The 26,087-nt window shown below is 36.1% G+C and overlaps 2 protein-coding genes and 1 long non-coding RNA gene across 4 annotated transcripts; 2 read left to right on the plus strand and 1 right to left on the minus strand.

The window, feature by feature from the left end:
- Positions 1–684: 684 nt before the first annotated feature.
- On the plus strand, positions 685–8,438 carry LOC145629038 (uncharacterized). Of its 2 annotated transcripts, none has more exons than XM_081681511.1 (11): positions 685–844; positions 1,704–1,952; positions 2,858–3,062; positions 3,516–3,606; positions 3,701–3,843; positions 5,203–5,446; positions 6,462–6,566; positions 6,695–6,877; positions 7,106–7,310; positions 7,497–7,980; positions 8,169–8,438. In XM_081681511.1, the coding sequence occupies exons 2-11, from the start codon at positions 1,730–1,732 to the stop codon at positions 8,257–8,259; spliced, it is 1,974 nt and encodes a 657-aa protein (XP_081537637.1). In that variant the 5' UTR covers positions 685–844; positions 1,704–1,729; the 3' UTR covers positions 8,260–8,438. The 2 variants fall into 2 exon arrangements, with proteins under 2 accessions (XP_081537637.1, XP_081537638.1); XM_081681512.1 differs by having other exon boundaries at positions 809–949.
- A 649-nt stretch (positions 8,439–9,087) lies between these two features.
- On the minus strand, positions 9,088–12,083 carry LOC145629039 (20 kDa chaperonin, chloroplastic). The gene is made up of 6 exons (XM_081681513.1): positions 11,968–12,083; positions 10,331–10,512; positions 10,061–10,240; positions 9,812–9,967; positions 9,644–9,721; positions 9,088–9,466 (listed from the first exon to the last, which is right to left on the minus strand). Exons 2-6 carry the CDS (start codon positions 10,508–10,510, stop codon positions 9,293–9,295), a joined length of 768 nt encoding a protein of 255 aa, XP_081537639.1. The 5' UTR covers positions 10,511–10,512; positions 11,968–12,083; the 3' UTR covers positions 9,088–9,292.
- A 10,527-nt stretch (positions 12,084–22,610) lies between these two features.
- LOC145626845 (uncharacterized) lies at positions 22,611–25,080 on the plus strand. Its single transcript, XR_014111115.1, has 2 exons — positions 22,611–23,097; positions 24,745–25,080. It is a non-coding gene; the product is annotated as an uncharacterized LOC145626845 (long non-coding RNA).
- The last annotated feature ends 1,007 nt before the right edge of the window (positions 25,081–26,087 follow it).

The following is a 26,087-nucleotide window of genomic DNA, read 5'->3' on the forward strand; positions in this document are numbered from 1 at the left end:
ATTGCAGTTTGATTCAACTTTTTCATCGGTTAAGGTGTTGAAAAATTGTAAATTGTAGTCTGATTCAACTTTTCCATCGGTTAAGGTGTTGAAAAATTTTCATTTAAGGTTTTAGGAACCATTTATTTATAAAGGTTCTTATTGAGTTCGAAATTAGCAAAAAAAATACTCCGTAAAGTAAGTACTTCGATTTTACAGCAAAAAAAATAGTTGTCCACAAATCGATACATTTTTTATACGCAAAACGAGACACTTACGTTATTTTTTTTCTATTCCCTAGCTCTATTCGGTTGCTTAAGACCTAAAATGGCCCCTAAAACCTTAACCGAATATTTATCGACATGTAAACCGATAAAAAAAAGTAGAATCAGGCTGCAATTTACAATTTATAAAAACTTTTGGGCTGCAATTTGCATTTTTTTTTAAAATGACTCTAATTTACAAAACAATAATAACTTTAAATAGCTGCAATTTACAAATTTTTGTTTATAAACATAAAACGTTTAGGTATGTGATTAACCTAATCCTCCTCCTCCAATAACTTATAGTTTTCAAATCTTTCTTTCAAAAAAAAAAAAAAAAAAATTAGTTTTCAAAAATTGAAAACAAATAATTGAAAATGAAAATTCACCGCCACAACAATGCTCAGACACTTTATCAATTATATTTATAGAAAGATAAAAAAATCCAACAGACCAAAAATAAACACTGAAAAAGCATCTCTCATACACCCCTTTATTGGGCAGTCTACTCTCCCACTAGTCTACTTCTCCACTGCTACCACTTCTGTTCTGCCTAATATCGCAAACTCAAACCATCTCATTTTCTTCCTCTCAAATCTCAGGTAATTTTATGCAAGTTTTTGTTATTGGGTAAATGCTAAAAGGTTAAATCTTTCCACTTTTTAAGCTATTTGAATATGTTCAATATTCATAATATCACCCAAAAGGTACCTTTTTAATAGCTTTAACTTCAATTTATTTAGTTTTTGGATTTGAACTTGTTTTTTTTTTATTTTTTATTTTTTATTTTTATTACTAGTTGATCTAGTTTTGTGTGTTCTATAATTGATTTGCTAATGTTGGGTTATTTATATTGAATAATTTATTTATGTTTTTTTTTTCTTTTTTATTTATGATATGAAGTTTGATTTACTTTCTAGAATGCTGGTTCTTAAATATTCCTATTTAATTTTTTAATTAAATTATTTGGGTGGGGGGTTGATGGGAATCAAATGTTAATCAAAATCTCATAATTAAAATAAGGGGTACTTTTGAATTTGAAGGAAAGAAAAGAAAAGGGTATCTTTGGATTAATACTTCTTAAGATGGATTATCTTGTAAAGTAGCTTTTTAATGGTATTGGATTAATGGGTGTAGAAAGAAAAGAACATTTGATAATTGAATGGTAGGGTCTTTCTTGACTATAAAAACTATGTATGAAATATGAATGCTTTGTGAATTATAAAAGGGTGCAATTGTTACTTTTCTTCCTTCCAACTCCATCTACTTTGTGTCTTATTACGAGGTTCGAATTGGTAGGAAATTTTTGATTCTTTTTACAAGGTTGTGTTATACACTTATATTAATATCAAATGTTGTAACAAAGACAGGAAATCAACCCCATTTTCGCGGTATTTTAATTAGTTTTTTGTTCTTATCATGGCATCAAACTGATTCTATATTGGGTATTTTGTTTTGAAGCATTACGTAGAGCATTGGGATTCAACATGTCGAGGTTGGTAGTTTGGCTAGTGGTTAACATTGTGTTACTATGCTGTTGGAGAACTTCAGCAGATACAGAGTATGTTTTATATAAGGATCCGAAACAATCAGCTTCAGCTCGAGTCAAGGATCTTTTGGGCAGAATGACTTTGGATGAGAAGATTGGTCAGATGACTCAGATAGATCGAACGAAGGCAACTCCTGAAGTAATGAAGACTTACTCTATTGGTAAATAAATGCTTGAACTAGTTGCATCATATTCAAAATGTTTCTTATGGTTTATAATTTTATATGTAAAATGGATTCACACATGGGATTCATATTGCTACTCTTTGCAGAGAGTTGGCTTTAATTTGAAAATGTTTCTATATTGGGTCTCAAATGTTATCTTCAAATGTTTGTTCTGTTTTCGTTTAGTAATTATGGTAAACTTTCCATAAGTAGCTGAATAAAGGCCAAAATCCTGATATGGCCTTTTCTGTTTGAGCTTGCACTTTGCTGTTTACTTACCTTATAGAGGCAATTTATCCAGTGGAGTCATGGTGAGATTAGTTGGAAGCATTGTCTCATGTTTCGGGGTGTTAAGTATATTTTTAGAGTTAAGTTGGAAGCATTGTCTCATGTTTCGGGGTATTTTGAGATTAAGTTTTTTTTTTTTTTTTTTTTTTTTTTTTTTTTAATTTTTTTTTTTCAAGCTCTGATATTTTGCAGCTATAGTAAAGAAATTATCATTCCAATTATGCTGCACCATAATTAAATCTATGGAACTGTGATAAACATATCATTTTAACACCATTTGATAGGCTATAATGATATTGTTATAATGTGTTTATGGGTTTCAGTAACTGATTACCTATGGTAGTAGAATCTTTGGACCTCCTGTTACTTTATACCATAATTACTGAATGCTATTGTTAGTCGCTTATAAGGTCAGCCTGTTATAGAAGTATCACCTATGACCTATGTATACTTGTTGGAATGAATTGCTGGCTTTGTTTTCCTTGGTCATATACGCAAGTTGCTATGATTTGTTTAAGCCTCAATTGTTATTGAAGATTTTATTAGATACACCTAATATAATCAACATGATGAACATTGTCCTATGAGAACTGATAATAGTTGGAATGCTGTAGGGAGTGTCTTGAGTGGTGGTGGCAGTACACCTTTGCCACAGGCTACTGCTAAAGATTGGATGGATATGGTTGATGGATTTCAGAAATCCGCCTTGACTAGCCGTCTCGGAATACCTATGATATATGGAATCGATGCTGTCCATGGACACAATAATGTATATAATGCAACAATGTTCCCACATAATGTTGGTCTTGGTGCTACCAGGCAAGTGCATTTCTACTTTTAGTATGCATTTTCTTGTAAGATATATTGAATCCGATTCCTATCTTATACTTCTCCCTTCCTCTTAATTCTGATTTTTTGAACTTAATTTATTCCTTTGTAATTACACCCATAACTATAAAATAAATACTCTGTAGTGTTCAACTATCTATCTATATACACAAGATAAAACTCTATAGCCATGGGCTTGTTACACCTACTACTATATCCACAGCCATTATAAGTAGTATTAAGAAGTCCTATTTGATCAGCATAAAGTTGATTTATAGCAGTATTCTTGTGCTGCAGTTTAGTCCTTCCAATTGTTCACTTCCACATAGGAGGATATCCAATTATTTCCTTCCATAAGCAATTTCTTAATTTTGCAGAAGAGGCATCTGTTCTTTCTCTTTTCTTTTTTCAATTCTGTGGATTACCATAACATGTGGTGTATAGGGACCCTGACCTTGTGAAGAGGATTGGTGCTGCAACAGCTCTTGAAGTTAGAGCCACTGGGATTCCGTACACATTTGCTCCTTGTATAGCGGTAAATACTTTTAATTATTGCATATTGGGTTTGAGCAATATTATAAATGTTTATTTCTCCACATTTGCTCAATTGCCTTTTCATGTTCCCTTAGGTTTGTAGAGATCCAAGATGGGGTCGTTGTTATGAAAGTTACAGTGAGGATCACAAGATTGTCCAGGATATGACAGAAATCATCTATGGTTTGCAAGGAGAACCTCCTGCATCACGAAAGGGCATTCCTTACGTCGGAGGAAAGTATGAATCTATTTTGAACCCTTCAATTATGGTAACTTTCTAATATAAAAGACTATTCATTGGCGAATGGAATACAAATGAGGAGTGTTCTTCTGTTGATGCATTTTTAAGTGTCAAAACTTAAAAAGTAGAGAAAATAGTAATCCCTCTATTTCATAATGTTAGTCTCATATACTATTTTAGGCGTTTCAAAAAGATATACCCATATTAAATATATTCCATTTTTAACTTAGTTTTGATTTCCTATTTTATACATATTAAATTCTAATTGGTTAAATTAATTGATTGTTGATTGATGACATGACTCTAAGTAAGGAAATCTTACCCATGAATTATGCAATTATGGCTAATTCTTTTCAAAAAAAATAAAAAAAATAAAAAAAGGCAAAACTAATTATGAACAATCTTTCAAAAAAAAAAAAATAAAAAATAAAATTATGAACAATCTTTGTACTTTAATGTTAGATTCCAAATATTATTCTTTTCTTATTGATTGACTCTATATGGGACTATCATATTGAAACGGAGGGAGTAACATGTTTTGTTATTTCTCTATTTTATAATGGAGATGAAATCTAAGCAACCAAGGCTGGATCTCATGTTATGATTTAAGAAAGTAGAAGACAAGGAATGATGTGAATGAAACAAATAAGAAATAATTTGTGCGGTCTTAAAAACAAGTGAAAATAAAAAATTGTGCATTATAGGAGGCCTTGGTTAAAATGATAATGAAGTAAGGATATAGCATGTTGACCATGATCAATAAGTGGCTCATCTGATTTGAATTGCCACTGTTGGAAACAAGTATACAACCATATAAGCTTATTTACTCGTATTTAATAACTTACATGAAGATATCAATGATGAAAAATTGTAGATTGGTGATGACTAGGCATAGCTGGAAATAATTTCTCCAAACTGGGTGCACTTGATCTCTTTCTGTGCAATGAAGGATAATCAAAGTGAGATGTTACCTATACCTTGTAAATGTAGCAAAATGGAGGGGGCAGTTTGAATTTCAAATTGAGGGGTTTGAGATTTTGAGTTATCCCCAACCAAAAAAAAAGAAAAAAGGAATGGTTTCATGCTTTCATCTATAATTGCCTTTGCTTTAATTAACTTGAGAAAATTTCAGCTGTGCCTTTTTTCTCCTTAATCCTAAATTATTTGAATAAATAAAAGATCATATAAATTAGAAAGTATTAACTGCAGAGAGAGAAAATGCTGCAGTCCTCCAATAAGTACAATGAGAAAAGAGACATATAGTAAGGAATAACAGTGCCGTTTTCCCTTGGTCCTTGCCTTCTTCTCTCCCTCTCACTCTTGCGTTTTCTCTCTATTTTTTGATAACATATTCAGGGACAAAGTTGCTGCTTGTGCAAAGCATTTTGTTGGAGATGGAGGGACGACTAGAGGAATTAATGAAAACAACACTTTGACTGACATGCATGGATTGCTTAGCATTCATATGCCTGCGTACTCTGATTCTATTATCAAAGGTGTTTCAACAGTTATGGTTTCATACTCCAGCTGGAATGGAGTAAAGATGCATGCAAATCGTGATTTAATCACGGGATTTCTGAAAAATACCATGAAATTCAAGGTAATATTGCTGATAAAATTAACTAAGCTTTGGTCTTATAATCTATTCTGTTCTCATTTTATCAAAGAGGATGCTCTTGTGTGCATTACAGTTAAGAAGATCTGGATTAAATATTTCCATAAAATAAAATTTGTAACCCAATTTCAAAAGTCTGTTAACATGCAATTGAAGTTTCAACTAGACCCAAAAATCTTTGTACTGACAATTGACTAATTAAGAAAAGAAAAATCTATAGAATCTTCTTGTAGACCAATATGTATTTATTTTATTCTCGTATGTGGTATCTGTTTTCAATTTCCTTAAAAGAACATTAGAATTTCTTGCTCTACTTCAAAGTAGATAAAAGCAGCTGCTGTTTTGAGCTACATGTATAACAAAATTATGATTGATTGCCCAAATGTTTGTATACATGGCAGTAAAGTCATGCTGAAATCAGTGTCAAAGTTTTTCTGTTGTCCAAATTTTGTATACTTAGCTATAATGTTATAATGTTTATAATTTATATTCTTAGCACCTGCTTTAGTGAGAGATTAACAATATGTCAAAGAGACAAGGACAATTTGACTTTTGCAGTCAATTAAATTCACTATTCCCTGCCATTTCAGTTATCACTAATCACACACTGGGTTTAGGTTTTGGAAATATATTAGAGTGTTGATTCGTAAATGAAAATGACATTTGGTAGGGATGAAAAGTATTTTTGAAATTGTCTAATTTGCCCAAGGTCCTAGAACTGTTTTAATATTGCATACTTATTTACTCTTAATCATTATTGAACAATATAAGCTTGGGCATGTGATCTGCTAGTTCAAGTTTTACTAATCAATTATCAAAATAATAACTCTACTCAATTTCTATAACATTTACACTAGGTGCTGTGACTGCTGTCATGGTGATCTATATGCATGCATTCGTAATGTGACCATTTGTGTATGAACTTGTGTCATGAAGGTTTTTGTTCTCTTATCATAGCCATTGATACTAATTGCAGGATTTGTTTTTTTGTTGTCATTAGGGTTTTGTCATCTCAGATTGGCAAGGAATTGATCGGATTACTACACCGCCTGGTGCCAACTATACATACTCAGTGTTGGCTGGGATTCAAGCTGGCATAGACATGGTTGGCGTCTTTGCATTTTGCATTGTCCTGAAGTTTTCATGAAATTATTAGCAAATATATTGTTGTTGTTAGATTGAGAAGCCCCAGTTAATGATATTTCAAATTTATTTGTGCTTGTTGAGTGACAGATCATGGTTCCATATGATTTCAATGTGTTCATAAGTGATCTAACACAACTAGTGAAAAGCAACGAGATCCCTATGGAGCGTATTGATGATGCTGTATCGAGGATCTTGTTTGTCAAGTTCACAATGGGCCTTTTTGAGAACCCTTTTGGTGATCCCAGTCTTACAAAGGAGCTGGGAAGTGAGGTCAGTCAAACATGCAATTTATGGATAAATCAGCCTCCTTTTGCTTTCCTCATTTATCCTCCTCACCCTACCCGAACGTGTATAACTTTTCCCCTTCTGTTCTCTCAGTGATAATGTTAGAAAACTTTGTTTACTAATCTTAAATCACATGTGATACCAATTCATTTCCATTTGCAATTGAGCTTATGATGTATTACATGGGTAATGACAAAATCCTCACATGTGCAGCCCCACAGGGATTTGGCTAGAGAAGCGGTGAGAAAATCACTTGTTCTACTGAAAAATGGTAAACCCGGACAAGCTCCGGTGCTTCCCCTTCCCAAACGAGCATCAAAGGTACTAGTTGCTGGTGAGTATGCTGATAATCTGGGTTATCAATGTGGAGGATGGACAATTAATTGGCAAGGATTCACTGACAACAAATCCACAAGAGGTATATCTTACCTTCCTATCTTGGTGCATTAATTAAGAAATACATACACCTACACCGACAACTACCCAGTAATTTTTCCCATGAAAGTGATGTGGTAGTGTACCTAGTGACACATTAGTTTTCTTGGTGTTTGGTTGTATTGACATATTCTACAGTATTAATGGAATTTGGTCTTTAAATGATCAGGAACAACCATCCTTAGTGCCGTAAAATCTGCAATTGATCCAAGCACCGAGCTGGTATTCCAGGAAAATCCTACTGAAGACTTTGTAAAGTCCAACAATTTTGATTATGCTATTGTTGTCGTGGGGGAGCCCCCTTATGCAGAAACTGCTGGAGACAGTGAGAACCTCACGATGGCTGATCCTGGCCCAACTGTCATTAACAATGTCTGTGGGGCTGTGCAGTGTGTTGTTATAATCATATCTGGCCGGCCTCTTGTCATTGAACCTTACATGAATACAATCCACGCCTTAGTGGCAGCATGGTTGCCTGGGACAGAAGGTCAGGGAGTGGCTGATGTTTTGTTTGGTGACCACGAATTCACTGGAAAGTTGGCCAGAACTTGGTTTAAGACTGTAGATCAGCTCCCAATGAACAGCGGGGATCCACATTATGACCCTCTCTTCCCCTTAGGCTTTGGACTCCAAACGGTGTCACTCGTCACTAGGTAAACCAGCTTTACTACTCCTGTAGACTATACTCACCTAGAATACATGTCATTGAATCATTGATTTGGCTAAAAACTAAAAAGAATTTTCATCATTTTATTATTTATTTTTTCTTTTTTTCTTTCTTTATTGAATTATGGATTTCCTTAGTAAGATTATGATTCCCTTTTTGTTTTTTATTTTTCAGATCTGTATCGGCTGCTGCGAATGGAGGGCCATGCATTTTCATGTTCACTGCTTCTCTATTTATCAGTTTATACCTTAAAGTTGCATTATGATTTTATGATAGTAGAGTTCCAGGAGGAATTGATTAGATTTAGATTTGTTGGATTAATTGGATATGTTTAGTACATTCTTTATCCTCCATTATATTTTTATTCTTAATTTCATTTGCTTACATTACCATCAATTTCTATTCCTTCCCTTAATTTATTTCACTTTTTTGGTATTACCTTTCCATTTTTTTTTAATTTTTTTTAAATTTTTTTTTTTGTGTTTTAAACAGGAATATTATTTAATAAAATGTGAATATAATAACTAATAAGTATGGAGTACTTATTTAAGACAAAAGATTACTTTGCGTGTATCTATCCTAATACATATATTAGAAAGCGTTTCTGATAAATATATGGCCATTGATGTGCTTAGTCATTGGTTAGTGGAGTAAAAAAATTTAACCTAGTGCTGTTAATGTGGCACTCTTGCCTTGTTCTTTTGAGCAGAAACGAGTTGATTTAAAGATACTGAACTAAGCAGAGCGAACTAAGTTAAAGTGAATATATTCAAAAGAATGGCTTAATTAACCTGTGTCTATCATATTCTTGTAAATAATGAAATACTTGTATTAAAACCGTCTTAACTTATCCTTCAAATCCATAGTCAAATAATTCAAATTTTCCAAGGTAAGTAATTTCACAAACCCATTAGTGTTGTAAGTTTAAATTTGTCCATTTTTTATAAGCAAACTATTAGGCTCTATATTGCATACATCTATTTTAACTGTCGTAAATGAACATTCGACTCCGTAGAAAATATGTAAAATAGGTAAGTAAAGCACATATAAATTTAAATTTTCAACATCCAAGCAAAGCTTGTTAGTGACAGCCTTTACTGAATGTAGAAATTTAATAACACATTCAACTCATCATAACCTACAAAAATGTACTAAAGCAATGTTTTATTCTGATGAATGGTTTTGCTAGCAATATCAATTTGCTTAACATAAGAGCCCTGAAATCTTAAGGTGAGGCAGAATGAGCTACAAAGATTAAATCTATAACTGACAGAAAAAGTTATAAGGTATGAGGCGATCTAAGATAGCACAGCCATCACATCCGATGCTCTCAATGCAATGTAGTCAGAGCCATCAGCACCCTGCAAATCATTTCCGGCATATTTGGAGTACAAAACTGTATTTCCTGGAGAAACAGGGAGTGGAGTCCTATTTCCCTCTTCGTCTAAAGAACCAGGACCTGTTGCAACTACCTGTCAAGTCAATAAAGGCAGGCAAGTATGATGAGTCAATTGAAGATTCTAAATACCGTCCAACATTTCATGGTATTATGTCCAAATTATGACAGATTGCACTATTATAATAATTATCAATAAGAGTGAAAATTGTCAATTGGCAATCATTTATTATAGTTCAAGCAGGACATATACCGTGCCAAATGAAGGCTTCTCCTTAGTTGACTCTGCCAGCAACAATCCTCCAGCAGTCTTATTCTCAACCTCAGCAACCTGTCCATGTTATACAAATGCAAATCAGTAATACCGTGCCAAATGAATTTGTATTTAGCATTAAAGGTGTTGTTTGCCAAGACTACAAACCTTAATCAACAGGCGATCATTTAAAGGCTTGAGGTCCTTAACATCATCAGTCTCTAGAATGCCAATTATATCATCTTCTTTGAGTATCAGATGACTTAATCCTTCCACTTCTATTTCAGTACCTGTGTACTTGGAATATACAACTTCGGCGCCAGTCTACAGAAAAAAATATATATAGAATTGGTTAATCACAATTCACAGTCAACAAGCTAATATGGGATCTGCATATTAAAGCATAGAAGCATCAACCTTGACGGCAACTGGCAGATTTTTATCCCCAACTTTCTTGCCTGAACCGATGGCAACAACTTCCCCTGATTGAGGTTTTTTTTGTGCACCTGTAGGAAGAAAAATTCCACTAGTGGTCTTCTCCTCAATAATCTTTGTTTTTACTAAAACTCTATCTCCCAGTGGCTTAACTGATGTATACTGTCCACAGATAAGGTGACAAATGAATCACATCAAGGTTTTATCTGGTTAAGAGGAAAATATTGACTATATACAAGGTCATACACTAACCTTGTTTGAGGTTACAGAGGCAGCATTAACAGCCAAACCACGGAATGACCTTGAAGTAGAACTAGGATATGCAACAGAAACATTGATCTTTGAAATTCCAGAAGAAGAGCGAAGGCCTTCGAACAAGGGTAAATTTTTGATAGTTAGAGATGAAGTACTTGTAAGCTGTGTGGCAGCCATTCCTGTGAATATTAAGAAGAACCAAGAAAGAGATCAGATGCCATGTTTTATACGAAGTATATACTATATATTTTATAGTGGTAGCATATGCAACACTTTGACCTCTACAGTCAAAAATCTTGTTTCCGATCATCAAGTGATGAATTAGAATATGCCATGCAGCATATACTACCTGAAGTAAAACTCCAAAGTACAAGTGTATGAAACTGAAAACTGAAAAGCATTGCATAGCCTGGAATATTAATTCAATATCCTTTTTTCTCATTACTAGTGACCCAAAATAGGACCCTTTCAAACTTTTTCCAGTTGAAGTTTGAACGCGTATATGATTTAGACGTGTTTCAGGAAGCTCCATGGGAATTCCACAGTGTGTAACACAACTATGGAGCTCTATAGAGTTGCAAAAGACTAGAGTGAGGCGAATCGAACAAGGAGCAGTTCATGTTGGACATTACAGTCATTCTCAGCTCAGTGAGAATTACACATTAGGAAGATTGGAAAGTATGCCATCAGTTAGATGTTAGCAAAATACCCATCTCTATGATATGTTTACAAATACGTCATTATTCAGCTATTAAGGTTTCAATAGACAATAAGTAGACTACCAATGTCTAATTACACGGTTTTCTCTCAAAATCCTCAATGTTACATACGTCTAACCACACTCTACCCACCCCATCTCCTCTAAGACACTCCTTATACTTCATTTGTTTCTCAATACATGCAATAAGTCGACTTTTGATGAGTGAATAATAAAGTCAGCTTGTAGCAAGTATTACGAAACGAAGGAAGTATACATAATTAGGTAATGATTAATGTGGTAAAGCCAAACCAAATTCAAAAAGCAAACAACTAAACACTATGACACATTGACACCTAATCACCTATTACATAGGGCTATAACAAATGGCTGTAATGGTATTAAGTATTACTTTGAACATTAGCATACAATTTTTTTAGCAAAATCACATAAAAACTCATTATCATTACCACATACAATTATTGTCTACTGAACAAACAATAACTACTGCAATTGCAACATCAACATTGTTTAGAAAAAGAAGATAATTTAATAACACCATTGCCCTACTCCCTAGTTACTGTAGGTAAATCTATCTTTCAATTTGTAATAGTTTAAGTAGCTAAAACTTGGTTAAAACACTAAAATTACTCAAAAAGCTATTGCCGAACACGCCCTTTGCTCAACTCTATAGTGCTAACTATTAATATGAAAGAAAACCCACTTGGGCGATAGCATACAGTCGAACATATGAATTATGAAACTTGATATAAATTCAAAAGATAAAAAGAAAAATCCAAGAACAATACATAAATTAATGAACCCAGAAATTAATCTAGAATAAATTGCAGGTATCATGAATTATAAATTGATAGCTAGAAAAATGGAGCAAATGTTGGAGGGTGAAGGGAAAAAGAGTGGATAGAGAAGGACTTACCAGGAAACTGAGATAGAGAAGAGGTAGAGTTGGTTATGGGATTTGAAAAGAGAGGAAATTCAGTATCTTTTGCAATTGTTGAGGTTGCTTTATCCTAAACTAAATGGGCTCCAAAGTCCAAACTCTAAATATTACAAATCCTTCTCTTCCCTTGTATTGATTTTTTTTTTTTTTTGTTTTTTTTTTTTGGAAAAATTGTTTTTTTTTTTTAAATCTTAAATTTGGGCCATTTACTTTTAATAATTCCAATCTAATCATATAACTAATATATAAAGCTAAACTTTTAGGCAGGTCACGAGACAACGACACTTGGCGTTCCAACTTTTCGCCGGAACGCCAAGTGTCGCGCCACGTTGAATAGATTAAAATAAACTTCATAAGATAAAAAAAGTTAGTTTAGAATTCTATTTGGATAGAATTTTAGGATAAAATTGTTAGTTTATTGTTTTATTTTCGATAAAATACCAATATTAAATTGAATTATAATTTTATTCAAAATATTACTATTAGTTTTTATTACGTACCTACTACATAATGTAAATAAAAATTATCTTAAATTCAATAAATACCCGGGCATCGCACGGGGCACCAAACTAGTATATATATATATATATATATATATATATATATATATATATATATATATATATATATATATATTATAAATTTTAGTAGAAGCCAATTAAATAAGAGATAATTAAAATATTTTAAGATTAAATAATTCAAATGACACGTAAGCAAAATTGACGAATGAGATTTTTAAATTTAAATTAATTAAATATAAAATATTATCTTTTGATATTAGGACTTTTATCTAAATATATATTATCTCCGTTAAATGTTTTCTGCAACTTTTGCCATTTCGGGATGATCAGGGTTATGTGCAACATTCTGTTTTATTTCTACAAGATATGAGACACACGCAAATTGCGTGTGCAACATAAGAAATTAATATGCATGACTCGATTCTCTTTCTTTTTCCTAAAATATTATCTACCTTATTCTAATAAAAAAAAAATATCAGTAGGTTTATAAATTGATGAAATCATAGAGGTTAAAATGTAAGATATGAGTACATTATAATGTTCATGCAAAATATGATATCCCTCAAAAAAAAAATTTAAAGTAAAATAAATTAAAGGGTGGTATTTTTTTTGTTTTTTGTTTTTTTGTTTTTTTTTTTTAAATGGTAGTTATATTTTTTAAATTATGGTAGTCTTTTGAAAATTATAAAAGATGAAAGGGGTATTTTGGAAAAGTGAAATTTATCACCCAAAACCCCCTTTCACTTTATATATTACTATAGATTTTTGGTATACAAAAAACCTGGAAATTACAATTTTACCCTTACTTAACTTATTTTTTTCCCATTAATTTATCCTTACTTTACTTTAATCCTAATTACTAACACATAATCTAAAATCAGTAAACTAACTACTCCCTCCATATTAAATTAGAAACCCTCCCACCTCCCCTCATTTATTACTCATCCCAACCACCCAAAATTAATTGTGATGGCTGGGTTTCTCTATTTCATCTGGAGAATTCTCCAGAAGAATCCTTGTTCTTAATTTTTCTTCACTCTCTCTCTTCCTGTTCATTCGTCTTCTGCACTTTCTCTCTCTAGATCTGTCCATTTTCTCTCCATTCTCTGAGAATTCGAGTCCCCCCAAACATGGTGAACTTGGACCCCCTTCACGATGCTTTCATGGTAACTACTGATGAAGCTGAAGGGAACTTGATCCTCTCCCTGATTCAATCCATAGAGACAGGGTCACCTTTTCCTCGTCGCTTCTATGAATCCAGTTTTTCAGGCCCCTACTGCACTGATTACACCTATAAAGCTCTTGGTAAAGTACTTGAAAGTGTTGAGGAAGAGGAACGTCTGAAGCGAGAGGGTCAGAGTGTATCGAAAGGGAAGAAGTCGCTTGATTTCACTAAGATTGCTGTAGATCTCAAGGCGGAAAGTGGTGAAGGGAGTTCCGTACCCACAAAAAGGGATAGATTTAAGAGGCCTCGACCTCCGACAAAACCCCGGGCACATAGAAAAGCAGTGACAAGGGCACTCAACAAGATTCGTGGGTTGCCTGACCATGAGTTGATCCTTCTGTCTTCTGATGAGGAATGCGAGAAAGAGGAGGACGATACTCCTTCTTCCAAGAGATCTGCCCTCAGTGCTCCTCCCATGTCTAGATCTGAACACCCACGCCATGGTCACCAGCGCTTTGTGAGGCGGATGAACCCTAGGGTTCAACCCTCTGAGTGATCCCTTGCGTAACGATCACTAACCCTTCTCTTTTCTTTGATTTTATTCCATTTTTGTTTAATTTATTCATCAGTCCCTTTGCTTGGATTATTATGCATTTGGTCTTCGATTACGTTCTTCTTTGATGGATTAGTTGAAATATGTTGCTCTGTGATAGGATGGATGTCTTGGATCATTATGCTTTGGTTGGGTTACTTTTACTGATATTGGATTATGTTGGATTTGTTGGTTGATTATGGATACCTACTGTTGGATAATGTTGCTCTGTGATAGGATGGTTGTGTTGTGTTATTATGCTTTTGTTGGATTACTTTTAATGATATTGGTTTATGTTGGATTATTATGGATTATTATTGTTCTGTGATGGATGAGTTGGATTATGGGGTTGGACTGGTTTGATTGTGGTTGTGGACCTATGTGCATTTTCTAGTAAATTATGATATTGGCGATATTGTTGGTTATAGTTGACTGGTTTGGTAGATTATGGATTATTTTGATATTGTGGACTTCCTTTGACATTGTTGTTGGTGATGGATATGCTATGTTATTTTGATGTTGGATATATGTTGGACTGTTGGTGGATATAAGTTGGATGCTTGTTGAGCTTATGGAGTCTGCAAGGGTTCAATTATGTTGTATGCCCTTTTATTAAAAAAACAAAAGCACATAAGGGATTATGATTTATGAATGATGACAATACATCATGGTTTGGTGTATTGGAATGGATGTTTGGTTTTTGTTAAGTCCTCAGTGATCATTTGATGTAGAGAACTATGGCTGCCCCTATGAGTATGTGTAACTTTACATATCTGTTCATTAATGAGTCTCTCTTTTGTGTTATGTGTAACAATGAATTTGTGGAGTCCCCCTTCTTGTTTACAGAACTGTGCATGTGTATGATTATTGGTCCATATGATGAAGGGAGGTGGATCTTTGGCATCAACGCATGGGTCATCCGTCGGAGAAAGTTTTGAAGTCACTTCCGCCTGTGAGTAATGTATGCCCTCGGGCAAAACAATCAAGAGATAGGTTTCCTATTAGTGAAAATAAAGCTAGTAATTTGTTTGATCTAGTTCATATTGACTTGTGGGGGCCGTATAAGGTTGCCTCGTCGTGTGGTGCAAAATATTTTTTGACAATAGTAGATGATTATTCTAGAGGTGTTTGGATTTATTTGCTTAGCAATAAAACTGAAGTTGAAATTCAAATTTTAAATTTTATTGCTTTGATAAAACGCCAATTTAATAGAGAAATAAAGGTGGTCCGGAGTGATAATGGTACCGAGTTTAATCATCTAAGGGAATATTTTGTCAAAAATGGGATTATTTTTTAGTCTTCTTGTGTTGGTACTCCTCAACAGAATGGGAGAGTGGAGAGAAAACATCAACATATTTTGAATGTGGCACGGGCTTTACGATTTCAAGGTCGATTACCGATTAAATTTTGGGGGGAGTGTGCTTTGACAGCTTGTTATTTGATTAATCGTACCCCGAGTCCTTTACTTGACAATAAAACTCCTTATGAAATATTATTCGGCAAAGTACCTTCTTATGAGTCGATTCGTGTGTTTGGATGTTTGTGTTATGCACATAATCAGAGAAGTCAAGGAGATAAATTTGAGTCTCGAGGTCGGAAGTGCATATTTCTTGGTTACCCTTTTGGCAAGAAGGGGTGACAATTATTTGATTTAGAGTCAAGAGAGTATTTTGTGTCTAGGGATGTGCAATTTCATGAGCACATTTTCCCGTATGATGAGCGTGTGAATGAGTCTTTGTTGCCTCAATTAGAAGTGGAGATGTGGAGTGAAGACAGTGGGGATGAGTTTGAGCAATGGAATATTGGTGGCTTACTAAATAATGCAGCTAGGGGGGACATAGGAGGTGCGCATGCTGAAGGTGAAGGGGATGACAGCACTCGGCCCCAGCAATAATCACCTGGCCGAAACCAGCAACAAAGCAGCCCAGCTGGTGCCGCGAGAGAGCAGAGGCCGAGGCAGGGCAACCCATCATCGAGTGCTGGGCGTGAGCAGAGCCCACAGCAGCTCGATGACGGGGATGCTGAGGTTCCAGCAGCAGGCTCCGCAACCCGGTTGCGGGGAAATGAGGCCAACCGCAGCCTAGGTGCGGAGTGCAGTGATGTGCACCATGGTGAAGCAGAACAATCCGCAACCCTGTTGCGGGGAGATGAGGATAGCCGCAACTTAGGTGCGGAGTACACTGATGCACAAAATAGTGAGGGGTCGAGTGAGGAAATATTGGGCCGAGGAAAGCGGATTAAGTTTCCATCAACAAAGCTTCGTGATTGTGTTACGCATACTATTCGGAAAAATAAAGTCCCATCGTTGTCATCCGCGGAATCACCTTTCTCAGGTACTCCTTATCCTATAACCTATTTTGTTAATTATGATCGGTTTTTCGAGAAACATAGAAATTATATTGCTGCAGTGACAGAGACACAAATTCCGAGATCATTTAAAGAAGCAATGAGACATGAAGGGTGGAGAAATGCAATGGCATCTGAGATAAAGGCCTTAGAAGATCAAGGTACGTGGATGATATGTCCATTTTATATAGTGTTTTATCCCCGTCCCTTGGTCGTTATTAGTAGTGTTTTTGGCTCTTTCGGGCCACTTTTATTACTAATTTGTGTGTTCTAGTGTTTTCGTAGTCTTAGTTGTATTTTACAGGAGATTGCACTCTTGGAGCATTTTCCCGGGCTTTATTGGATCGACTACGGAAGCTAGAAGGACACGACCACTTTTGGAGCCCAAGACCGGTGAGAGCCGGTGATTAAGGGCTTGGTAATCGGGATACCGAGGTATATGGACCGGGTGATCAAGACCCTAAGTGGATATCCGGATTGGGCCGAAGAAATAAGCCCAATCGAAGCTTCGAGCCTCGAGGTGAAGCAAGGGCCCGATCGGGCAAGGCGCGCAAGAGTGTGCTGGTGCGTGGCCAAAGGCGCGCCCGATCGGGTGAGCTGCTAGCTCGATCGGGCGCGGCTGTGAGAAGAGCAGTGCGAGAAAAAGGCGCGCCCGATCGGGCGGCCTCTAGCCCGATCGGGCGCGTGTTTCTGGAAGAACTCTTTTGTCGAGCAATTATTTTCTAATTCGGAAGTTGTTTTAGTTTTGTTTAAGTACGGTTTTAGGGGGATTAATTTCACTTACCCCTTCTTTCTTAGACTTTCTCTCTCTACTTAGTATTCTCTCTCTCTTAAACTCTCTCTAAACCTTTGTTCTTAATTCTTTCATTAATTCCAGATTTATTTTGGTAACGATTTCTCTTCCCTTAATCTTAGTTGTTTATTTTATTCCTTTCATCATGATTTATTTTATTACTTTGATTAGTTTGGTTTCTATTATGTGTGAGTAGTTTAATTTCTAGGGTTTATGGGAATCTAATAAATAATATGAAGGGGTAAATTATTGTTGTTGATTATCAATGCTAGATTAATTTCCTATTGATTGATTTAATGCTCTGTGACTAGATTAGGCCTATCTTTTATGCATGAGTTTGACAATATTGATTCAAGAATCGAGAGATGAGAATTAATGTTTAGGTCTAGTTTCAATAGGAAAGTTAATTTATAAATGGTTAAGTCAAGATTCGAGAGATGAGATTTAATACCGGTAAATTAATTGTGTGATTGTAATACGTAGAGAGAGCCCTTTACAATCTGGTTAATTGATGCATTGATGATTGACTATTATTGATTATTGGTATTGCATGATAATTTCTTATTGGATTGTTTTAATGTTTTACAATTGCGGCTTGTAAAAGTATAGCAATATTAAATTGATGAATCGAGCAGATGTTAATTTGATATTAAAGGCTATTTTCAATAAGAACTTAGGTCTAGTAAATTGCGAGAGCCTGTTAGATCTATGTTGATTAATAAATTGCGAGAGCCTGTTAATCATGTTATTTATGCAATGTCAATGATTGATTACTATGTTTTACCCTGGAATATTATTTATTGGTGAACCTATGCCCTAGATCCTTTCATATATTGTTTTCTTCCTATTCCCAACCTTAGTAGTTTAGTTTCTTACATAATTATAAATATTGGTTACTTAAATAATTTAGATTATAATAATAAATTAGAATTAAAAAGACCTGTTTCCCTGTGGAGTTCGACCCTACTTCCCTATCTACTTTAGTTAGAGATTTAGGTAATTATTTTTGATTAGGGGATACGACTTTACCCTGTCAGTGGACCTTGGAGACACTTCCGAAAGGGAAGAGAGCACTTGGAATCAAGTGGGTTTATACTGAGAAGAGAGATGAGGAAGGCAAGCTGATTAGATTAAAAGCTAGATTGGTTATTCTTGGAAATCATCAAGAGGAAGGCATAGACTACAATGAGACGTTCGCTCCGGTGGCAAAGATGTCTACAGTTCGTATTTTTCTAGCTGTTGCAGCAGTAAAGGGATGGGAGGTGCATCAAATGAATGTAAGTTCCTGGAGGTGGTTAAAGATTTGAAGGTAACAGTTCCCTTTACTGAATTGATCACACAAATCCCCTCATATGCAAAATTTATGAAAGAAATTTTGACGAGAAAAAGGTCTATTAGTGAGGTAGAGACAGTAGCTTTCACTGCAGAGTGTAGTGCCGTACTTCAAAATAAGTCTCCACCTAAATTAAAAGATCCGGGTAGTTTTTCTATCCCTTGTCATATTGACAATCTCTTGATTGATAATGCATTATGTGATTTGGGTGCTAGTGTTAGCGTCATGCCATTATCTGTGTGTTCCAAGTTGAATATGGGTAAGTTAAAAGCTACCAATATAACTCTACAAATGGCCGACCGTTCTTTCAAATACCCCTTAGGTGTTTTAGAGGATGTCCCCGTTAGACTAGGTAAATTTTATATACCTGTGGATTTTGTTGTTCTTGATATGGCTGAGGATATGCAAACCCCAATTATTTTGGGTAGACCATTCCTTAACACTGCAGGAGCAGTCATAGATGTAAGAAGTGGTAAGTTAACACTATCAGTAGGGGACGATAAAGTGGTTTTTAATCTGAATAATGCCCCTAAAAGCTCCATGAATGAGGAGAAATGTTTCAGTGTCAATGTGGTTGCAAATTACTCTAACAAGCCCCAAGCTCTTGAAAAAGATCCCTTGGAGGCGGTATCTTGTGTTGCATCCTTTTCAGATGAGATAGACAAATGGCAGAAGGAAGTCGATGCAATAGAAAGAGCACTCTACAATGTTGGTCTTGGTTTCGAGGATGAACAAGTGGAACCGATCGAGCAAGTTGTGCGAATCGAGCCTACGGTAAGTGTTCCGCCAGATCGAGTTGCAAGTGTTGAACGCAATGACAATTTGAAGCAACATTCGATCGAAGAAGGGTTTTTAGTGCGTAGCATTGAAGATCCCCCACTCCAAGTCAAGGAGGATCCACCAGATAAGGCGACTTGGCGTCCCATAGGTTACGTCAGAAAGTCGCATCGCAGCCTAAACATCGCTAGACCGGGTGAGAAACCACCCGATCAAGCGTTAGGCCAAGGGTCCTAGAAATTGTACTTGGTAAGAGGGTCGTGCGGGACCTAGATAAACCAGCGCTTTGCGGGAGGCAACCCGTATTTCATGCTTTCTAGGCTAGTTTTTCTTTTCCTTATTTTTGTTTTTTTTTTAGAGAGGCGAGGAGAGTGATATTTCACCAGTTTTAAGTGTTGTTGTACAGGTATGAATTTGACAGGTATAAAGACTTAGAAAAATTTGAAGAAGAAAAGAAATCGGAGAAAAAGGGCTGCTCGGGCCCGATCGGGCGAGGCTCGCCCGATCGGGCGCACAAGCAACCCAGATTTCAGCAGCAAATTCGCCCGATCGGGCGACGCAGCCCGATCGGGCGCGCAAGCAAGCTTGAAATCGGACCTATTTTTGCCCGATCGGGGGCGCAAGCAAGGTAGAATTTAGAGCTTATTTTCGCCCGATCGGGCAAAGCTTGCTCGATCGGGCGCTTTTTGTGGAAAATCGAGTGAGAAGGAAAAGATATGTCGGGCGAAGCTCGCCCGATCGGGCGAGCAAAGGGCGAAAATTTTCTTCGCGTTCGCGCCCGATCGGGCGGAGCTCGCCCGATCGGGCGCACAACTTGAGTTCTGGAAAATCCCACCTTCGCCCGATCGGGCGAGGCTCGCCCGATCGGGCACGCCATCAGCCCGTCCCCCTTTTACTTTCTTTTCTCTTCTTTCTTTCCGCACTTTCTCCGTATTTCATCTCCTTCATTTCACTTTCTCTCTCTAAAACCTCCATTTTCAAACCAAAAAGCTTCACTTCAATCCAAGATCTCCTCCAATTCTTCCATCCAAACTCAAAAATTCTTACATATTCCATCTCCCCTCATCCTCCTCTACAACCTACACTAATTTTCTCCTATTTTCTCTCAAATTTTCTCAAACCCTAAGAGAGAGAAACCTCCAATTTGCCACTATTTTACAAGAAAATGGCCTCAAAGCGTTCAAGGAACCAAAGGGGTGAGAGCTCGAGGGCACCACAACCAACAATCAACCCGAATCTTCAAATTCCGGGATGGGAGGAGGTTGTCATTACCTCGGAGGAGCAACGGGTTAGGATGGTCAACCTCATCGATCGTCAGGTACTCTCTACCCGTTTTATTCATCATCCCACATTAGTTAGGTTAGGCCTAGATAAATATGTGGAAAAATTATTCAAAGGTATAGGAATGAGTGGTTTTTTTCAAATGTGCCATGATACATATGATTACTTAACATTGGAATTTATCTCAAGTTTTAATGTTATTAAAATGAATGCACTAATTACTCATGTACAATTCCGATTATTAAACAACGATGTGAGACTAACTCTTAAAGAATTTGGAAAGTTGTTTGATTTAAAATCGGATAAACCTATTGAACCCTCTCAAGACCACACCGCCGTGGTCTATAAGAGGCTAACTGGGGAGGATTTAGTGAACCTCCAACATGCCAAAGGGGCGTGGATTCAACATCCCGTCCCAAAACTTTGGCAAAGATTTGCCGGCCTCACTATTTTTGGGAGGCATGAACCGGCAAATGTTAGGAGAGATGAATTGGAACTATTGGCATCCTATATAATTCCTACTGCTGAAAAATTGAACATACCCCATAGGATAGCCAATCACTTCCAAAGGGCGGCCAATGCGGCCGAAGCTAGTAGGTCTAGGGCACCTATTTACTTTGGGGGGTTAGTGACCCACATGCTAGGAAACACCTAGGTTGGAACCCGGATGGGCATAGGAAAGTTGTGGGATTGAACCTCATGGACCTACCCTATTTAGGGGGTTTGAACTGGGTGCAACCTGTGGGGAGTGATACTTGGTGGATAGTCCACCGACAATCGGGTAGGAGAGACCAAGCCTTTACCTTACCCAACCCCGCCTTGACCAAATTTGAGAGGGGGAAGCTCTCTTATACTTTCGAGATAAATGGTCAAGGTGAGGTTCAACCACCTCACCCCTCACCACAACCCCACCATTCCCCCATTCACCACTCACCACACTACCAACCACCTCCACCCTTCACCTATGGCATGCCCACTTACTCGGTCGATTACAACGTCGACCCCAATGCCCTATATGACTTTTCGGCTTTTAGGAGCCAATTAGACCGCATCGAGACGGGGCAAGGGAGAGTTGAGGGTATGATGCAAAACCTAGACTCTAGGTTAAGCACCTTAGATGGGCGGGTTGGTCATATAGAGAGGAACCTAGGGAGGGGCCTTTATCCCATGTATGATGATTACGCCCGTCGGGGGGCTATTCCTCCCGATTCACTTACTCCCGATTGGTTCCAATACCCCCAAGGAGGGTATTCTCACCCCGATGCGTATGGTACTTACGTGGACTACTCTTCGGTCCACAGATATGGGGGTGATGCTCCTTTTGGGGGTATGGGTGGGAATGTGGACCCTAACTACTATGCAGGTGGTTCGGGGTATGGAGGTGGTGGCTCTAGCCATGGAGGAGCCGGTTCTAGCCACGGCGGGGGCTATTCGAGGATGGATGAGGATGAGGATGAGGAGTAAGCTACTCTCCCAAGTCAATGAGGGTATTGCTTGATTTGGCTTGGGGGGGTGTTCTTTCACTTCACTAGTAGAAAAATGCTCATTTGCGTCGCCTTATTTGCGTCACTCATAGAAACAAATGACGCAAATAAGATATTTTGACAACCTTATAAGTAATTTGCGTCGGGCATTTGTTATAAAGCGACGCAAATGTCAAACATATTTCAACTTATTTATATTTACGTCGCTTTTATAATTAGGAGCGACGCTTATAACAATGTTATTTGCGTCACTCGTTTATTGACAAGTGACGCAAATAACCTTTGTGAGTCAATTGCGTCATTTCTTTCTTTACTGAGTGACGCAAATGACCATTACGACTTATATTAATTCTCGCTGCCTTCTGCTGTTCGAACTTCAATACTCCAAACCCTAGAAAATTTAACCCCAAAATTCCCAGAAATTCAACATCAAAACCCCAAAAAATTGATCGGTAAAACCCCTGAATTCCCCATTGCTGCTTTGCTGCTGTTCAACCCCCTAAACATCAGCGAATTAAGAGTAATACCTCGAGAAATTCGTCTTCATAACCTACCAATTTGACCACTAATAAAAAATCCCAGCAAATGTGAGGCAAAACCCCGTATATTCGAGCAAATCCGAGCAAAAATCCCCTACTTTCTTGCAAAAAATCTACCCAAAATCCCCACGAAATTCAATTGCAAAAAATCAAGCAAATTACCTTAATTAAATTTGAGCAAAATAACAATTGAAAGTTAGGGTTTGTACTCAATAATATGGAATTTTGGCTCTATTGTTGCTGAAGTTGCATATGCAAAATCGATTTCAAGCAAGGTAAGACCTCTTCATCTCTTTTCTTTTTTATCATGCACTTCAATCTACATAGATATTTGGATTCAATTGTAAATTAACTTAGTTTCATCTACCTATTTTGTTGTTGTTTTTTGCACGAATTCTAGTTTTACAAGCATGTTTATAAATAACAGCTTTTTGGGGTTCATATTCGAATTTAGGGTTCATATTCGAATTTAGGGTTCGTCAAATATAGGATTTATACTCGATTCTAAGGAATTTTGGTTCTGTTTTAGTGAATCTATGTAGTTGATTTCACTATTTTGGTTCTGTTTTGGTGAATTTATGTAGTTGATTTGGTGAATTTTGATTTTACTATTTTATTGATTTTTCTCCAATCTGACTGTATTTTCTTTTATGTTTTGCTGCTCATTTTACAGTTTTTTAAATCTGACTGTTTTTTTTTATTATTATTATTTTTTTTTTAATTTTTATGTTTTGCTGCTCATTCTGGTTGATTTTTCCCCTGCTACTACTAAGAGAAGCTCTTTCCCATTTTTTTTTAGCTCAAAAATGTTCCATGATATACTTGGCCGTGAAAAGATAAACTATGACATAGTGTTTGTATTGAAATAATTTTACCAGGCCGTTTTGTTAAAAATAAACGACCACTCCTAGCCTTGCCTTACACCCCTCAAGAATATGAGCATCTGAGTTTACTTTAACACACCCAAGGCACGGTTTCTTCCAGCTTGTAGCAGCATCATTTTGTCTCAGAACAGAGGGGGGCAGCAGAACCTTTTTAGCATAGCAATTGTAATCATGAACTATCCTTGCAAACCCCGCAGCCAGCAGCACACTATTCGGATAATAAAGAAGACTCATGTACAGTTAATAAGGTTTAAATGCTGTTTGTTTGCTCTAATATTCTGGATATTTTTACTATTTTAGTCTGAGACTTTGAGTCTTCCTTAATTTAACTCTGAGTATTGCTTTGTTCACAGTAGTAGTGTAGAACATAGAGGGGTTAACTATTCCCTTTTTTTTAAGCACTGGTCATGAGAGAAACATCCTATTGTAATCACGAGGTTTGCTGTAGTAATTTAATTTGTCTTTCTCTGAGATTTTAACGTCTCAATAATTAAGAAGAGCTAAAATTGCAAATTTGGAGTTGTGAACTGTAAATGTTTTGTGCTAGAGGAGATTTTCTTTCTAATATTTCTTTTTCCTATTGCACCATAAATATCTTGTATGTTAATTTGATATTCCTAAATATCTGACTTGTGTAATTGAGCAGGGTAATGGATGAACTACCAGAAGCAAGGATTGCTTTTATTGGTGATGGTCCTTATAGGTAAATCTCATTGATATCTTCTTTGTGCCTTTGTAGTAGATAAGGTCATGCATTAGTTCATGATTACAATGGCTATGTCACTCTTGGTTTTTGTATTAAGAAAATCCTGATCGAATCGTATAAATGCCATTCTTGGTTTTTGTATTAAGAGGTTTTGCAAATAATTGGCATCAATCCTTTATTCCTCTGCTAGTATACTTAATTAGAGGAACAACTATTAGTATTTTCTTGGAAAGGTAATGTAGTTGTTAAAATAATTGTAGAATATTATTTTGTTGCTTTGATGCTTCATTCTCAACTCTGATTGTTTATTGATTAATTGTATTTGATATCAGGAACTGGTGACTTTATTTAAACTGTTTGCAAGAGAAAAAGGAAGTGGACTTCCATTATGGACTTGTTCGATCGTGTTAGGGAAAATGAAGATTTTGTCCCTAAATTGAATTACGCTGGCTTCAAATTCCATATTATTTATTGGATTATTTTGTTATAGTTCTTAGGCTTGAAATGAACGCATTTGATTTACCAACATTTTGGTTGGTTTGGTGCTTGTGTTATACTTATTAATGATGAAGAGGTCAATATTGTTTTGTTGTAAACTTAGCGCATGTTGGACTCTTGTTTTGGATTATAGGCTTGAAATGAAATTTGGTTAATTGGTGTTGGGATGATGAGTATAATTTCTATGATATTGAGATGTAAATTATTGGACAGGTTGTTAATATAATGCCGTCATTCCCAAATTTATGGGTAGGCCAAATTACAAAGGAGACTATGCCGAAATTTACATTTGCATTATTCAATAATATTGCATTTTAATTTCAATTATATTAGCGTTAGCATATTACTTTATACCTAGGAAAACAGGTACTACAAACATATACAAGGCAATTATTATATTATAATTAAAAAAAAAAAAATTCACCTCATTTGCGTCACTCATTAAACAAACAAGTGACGCAAATAACAAAAAATGCATATATTGGAAGAGTCATTTGCGTCGCTTGTTTATGAAGGAGCGACGCAAATAACAAAAAAAGTTTAGCAAAAGAGTCATTTGCGTCGCTTGTTTATAAAGGGGCGACGCAAATGACTTAAAATAAGTTTATCAGAAAAGTCATTTGCGTCGCTCTTTTATAAAGGAGTGACGCAAATGACTTAAAATAAGTTTATCAGAAAAGTCATTTGCGTCGCTCTTTTATAAAGGAGTGACGCAAATGACTTAAAATAAGTTTATCAGAAAAGTCATTTGCGTCGCTCTTTTATAAAGGAGTGACGCAAATGTCAAAAAATAAGTTTTTTAAAAAAGTCATTTGCGTCGCTTTTTTATAAAGGAGCGACGCAAATGACAAAAAATAAGTTTATAAAAAAAGTCATTTGCGTCGCTTGTTTATAAAGGAGCGACGCAAATGACTCTTATTTGCGTCGCCCCTAGGAGCGACGCAAATGACTTAAAAGTCATTTGCGTCGCGAGCAGTTGCGTCGCTCATAGAAGCGACGCAAATACACTATAAATGAGCGACGCAAATGAGGCTTTTTCTACTAGTGCTTGGTAATTCTCTTCCTTTTCTCTCTTTATTCGCTTTCTAGTATAGTTTTTATTTGCTTTCCTAGTGTAGTTTTTATTGCTTTCTTATATATGAAAAATACAAAAAAAATTGAAAAATAAAAAACTCCA

This window comes from Chenopodium album, chromosome 4, assembly GCF_948465745.1.
Source record: "Chenopodium album chromosome 4, dcCheAlbu1.1, whole genome shotgun sequence".
NCBI lineage: Eukaryota > Viridiplantae > Streptophyta > Magnoliopsida > Caryophyllales > Amaranthaceae > Chenopodium > Chenopodium album.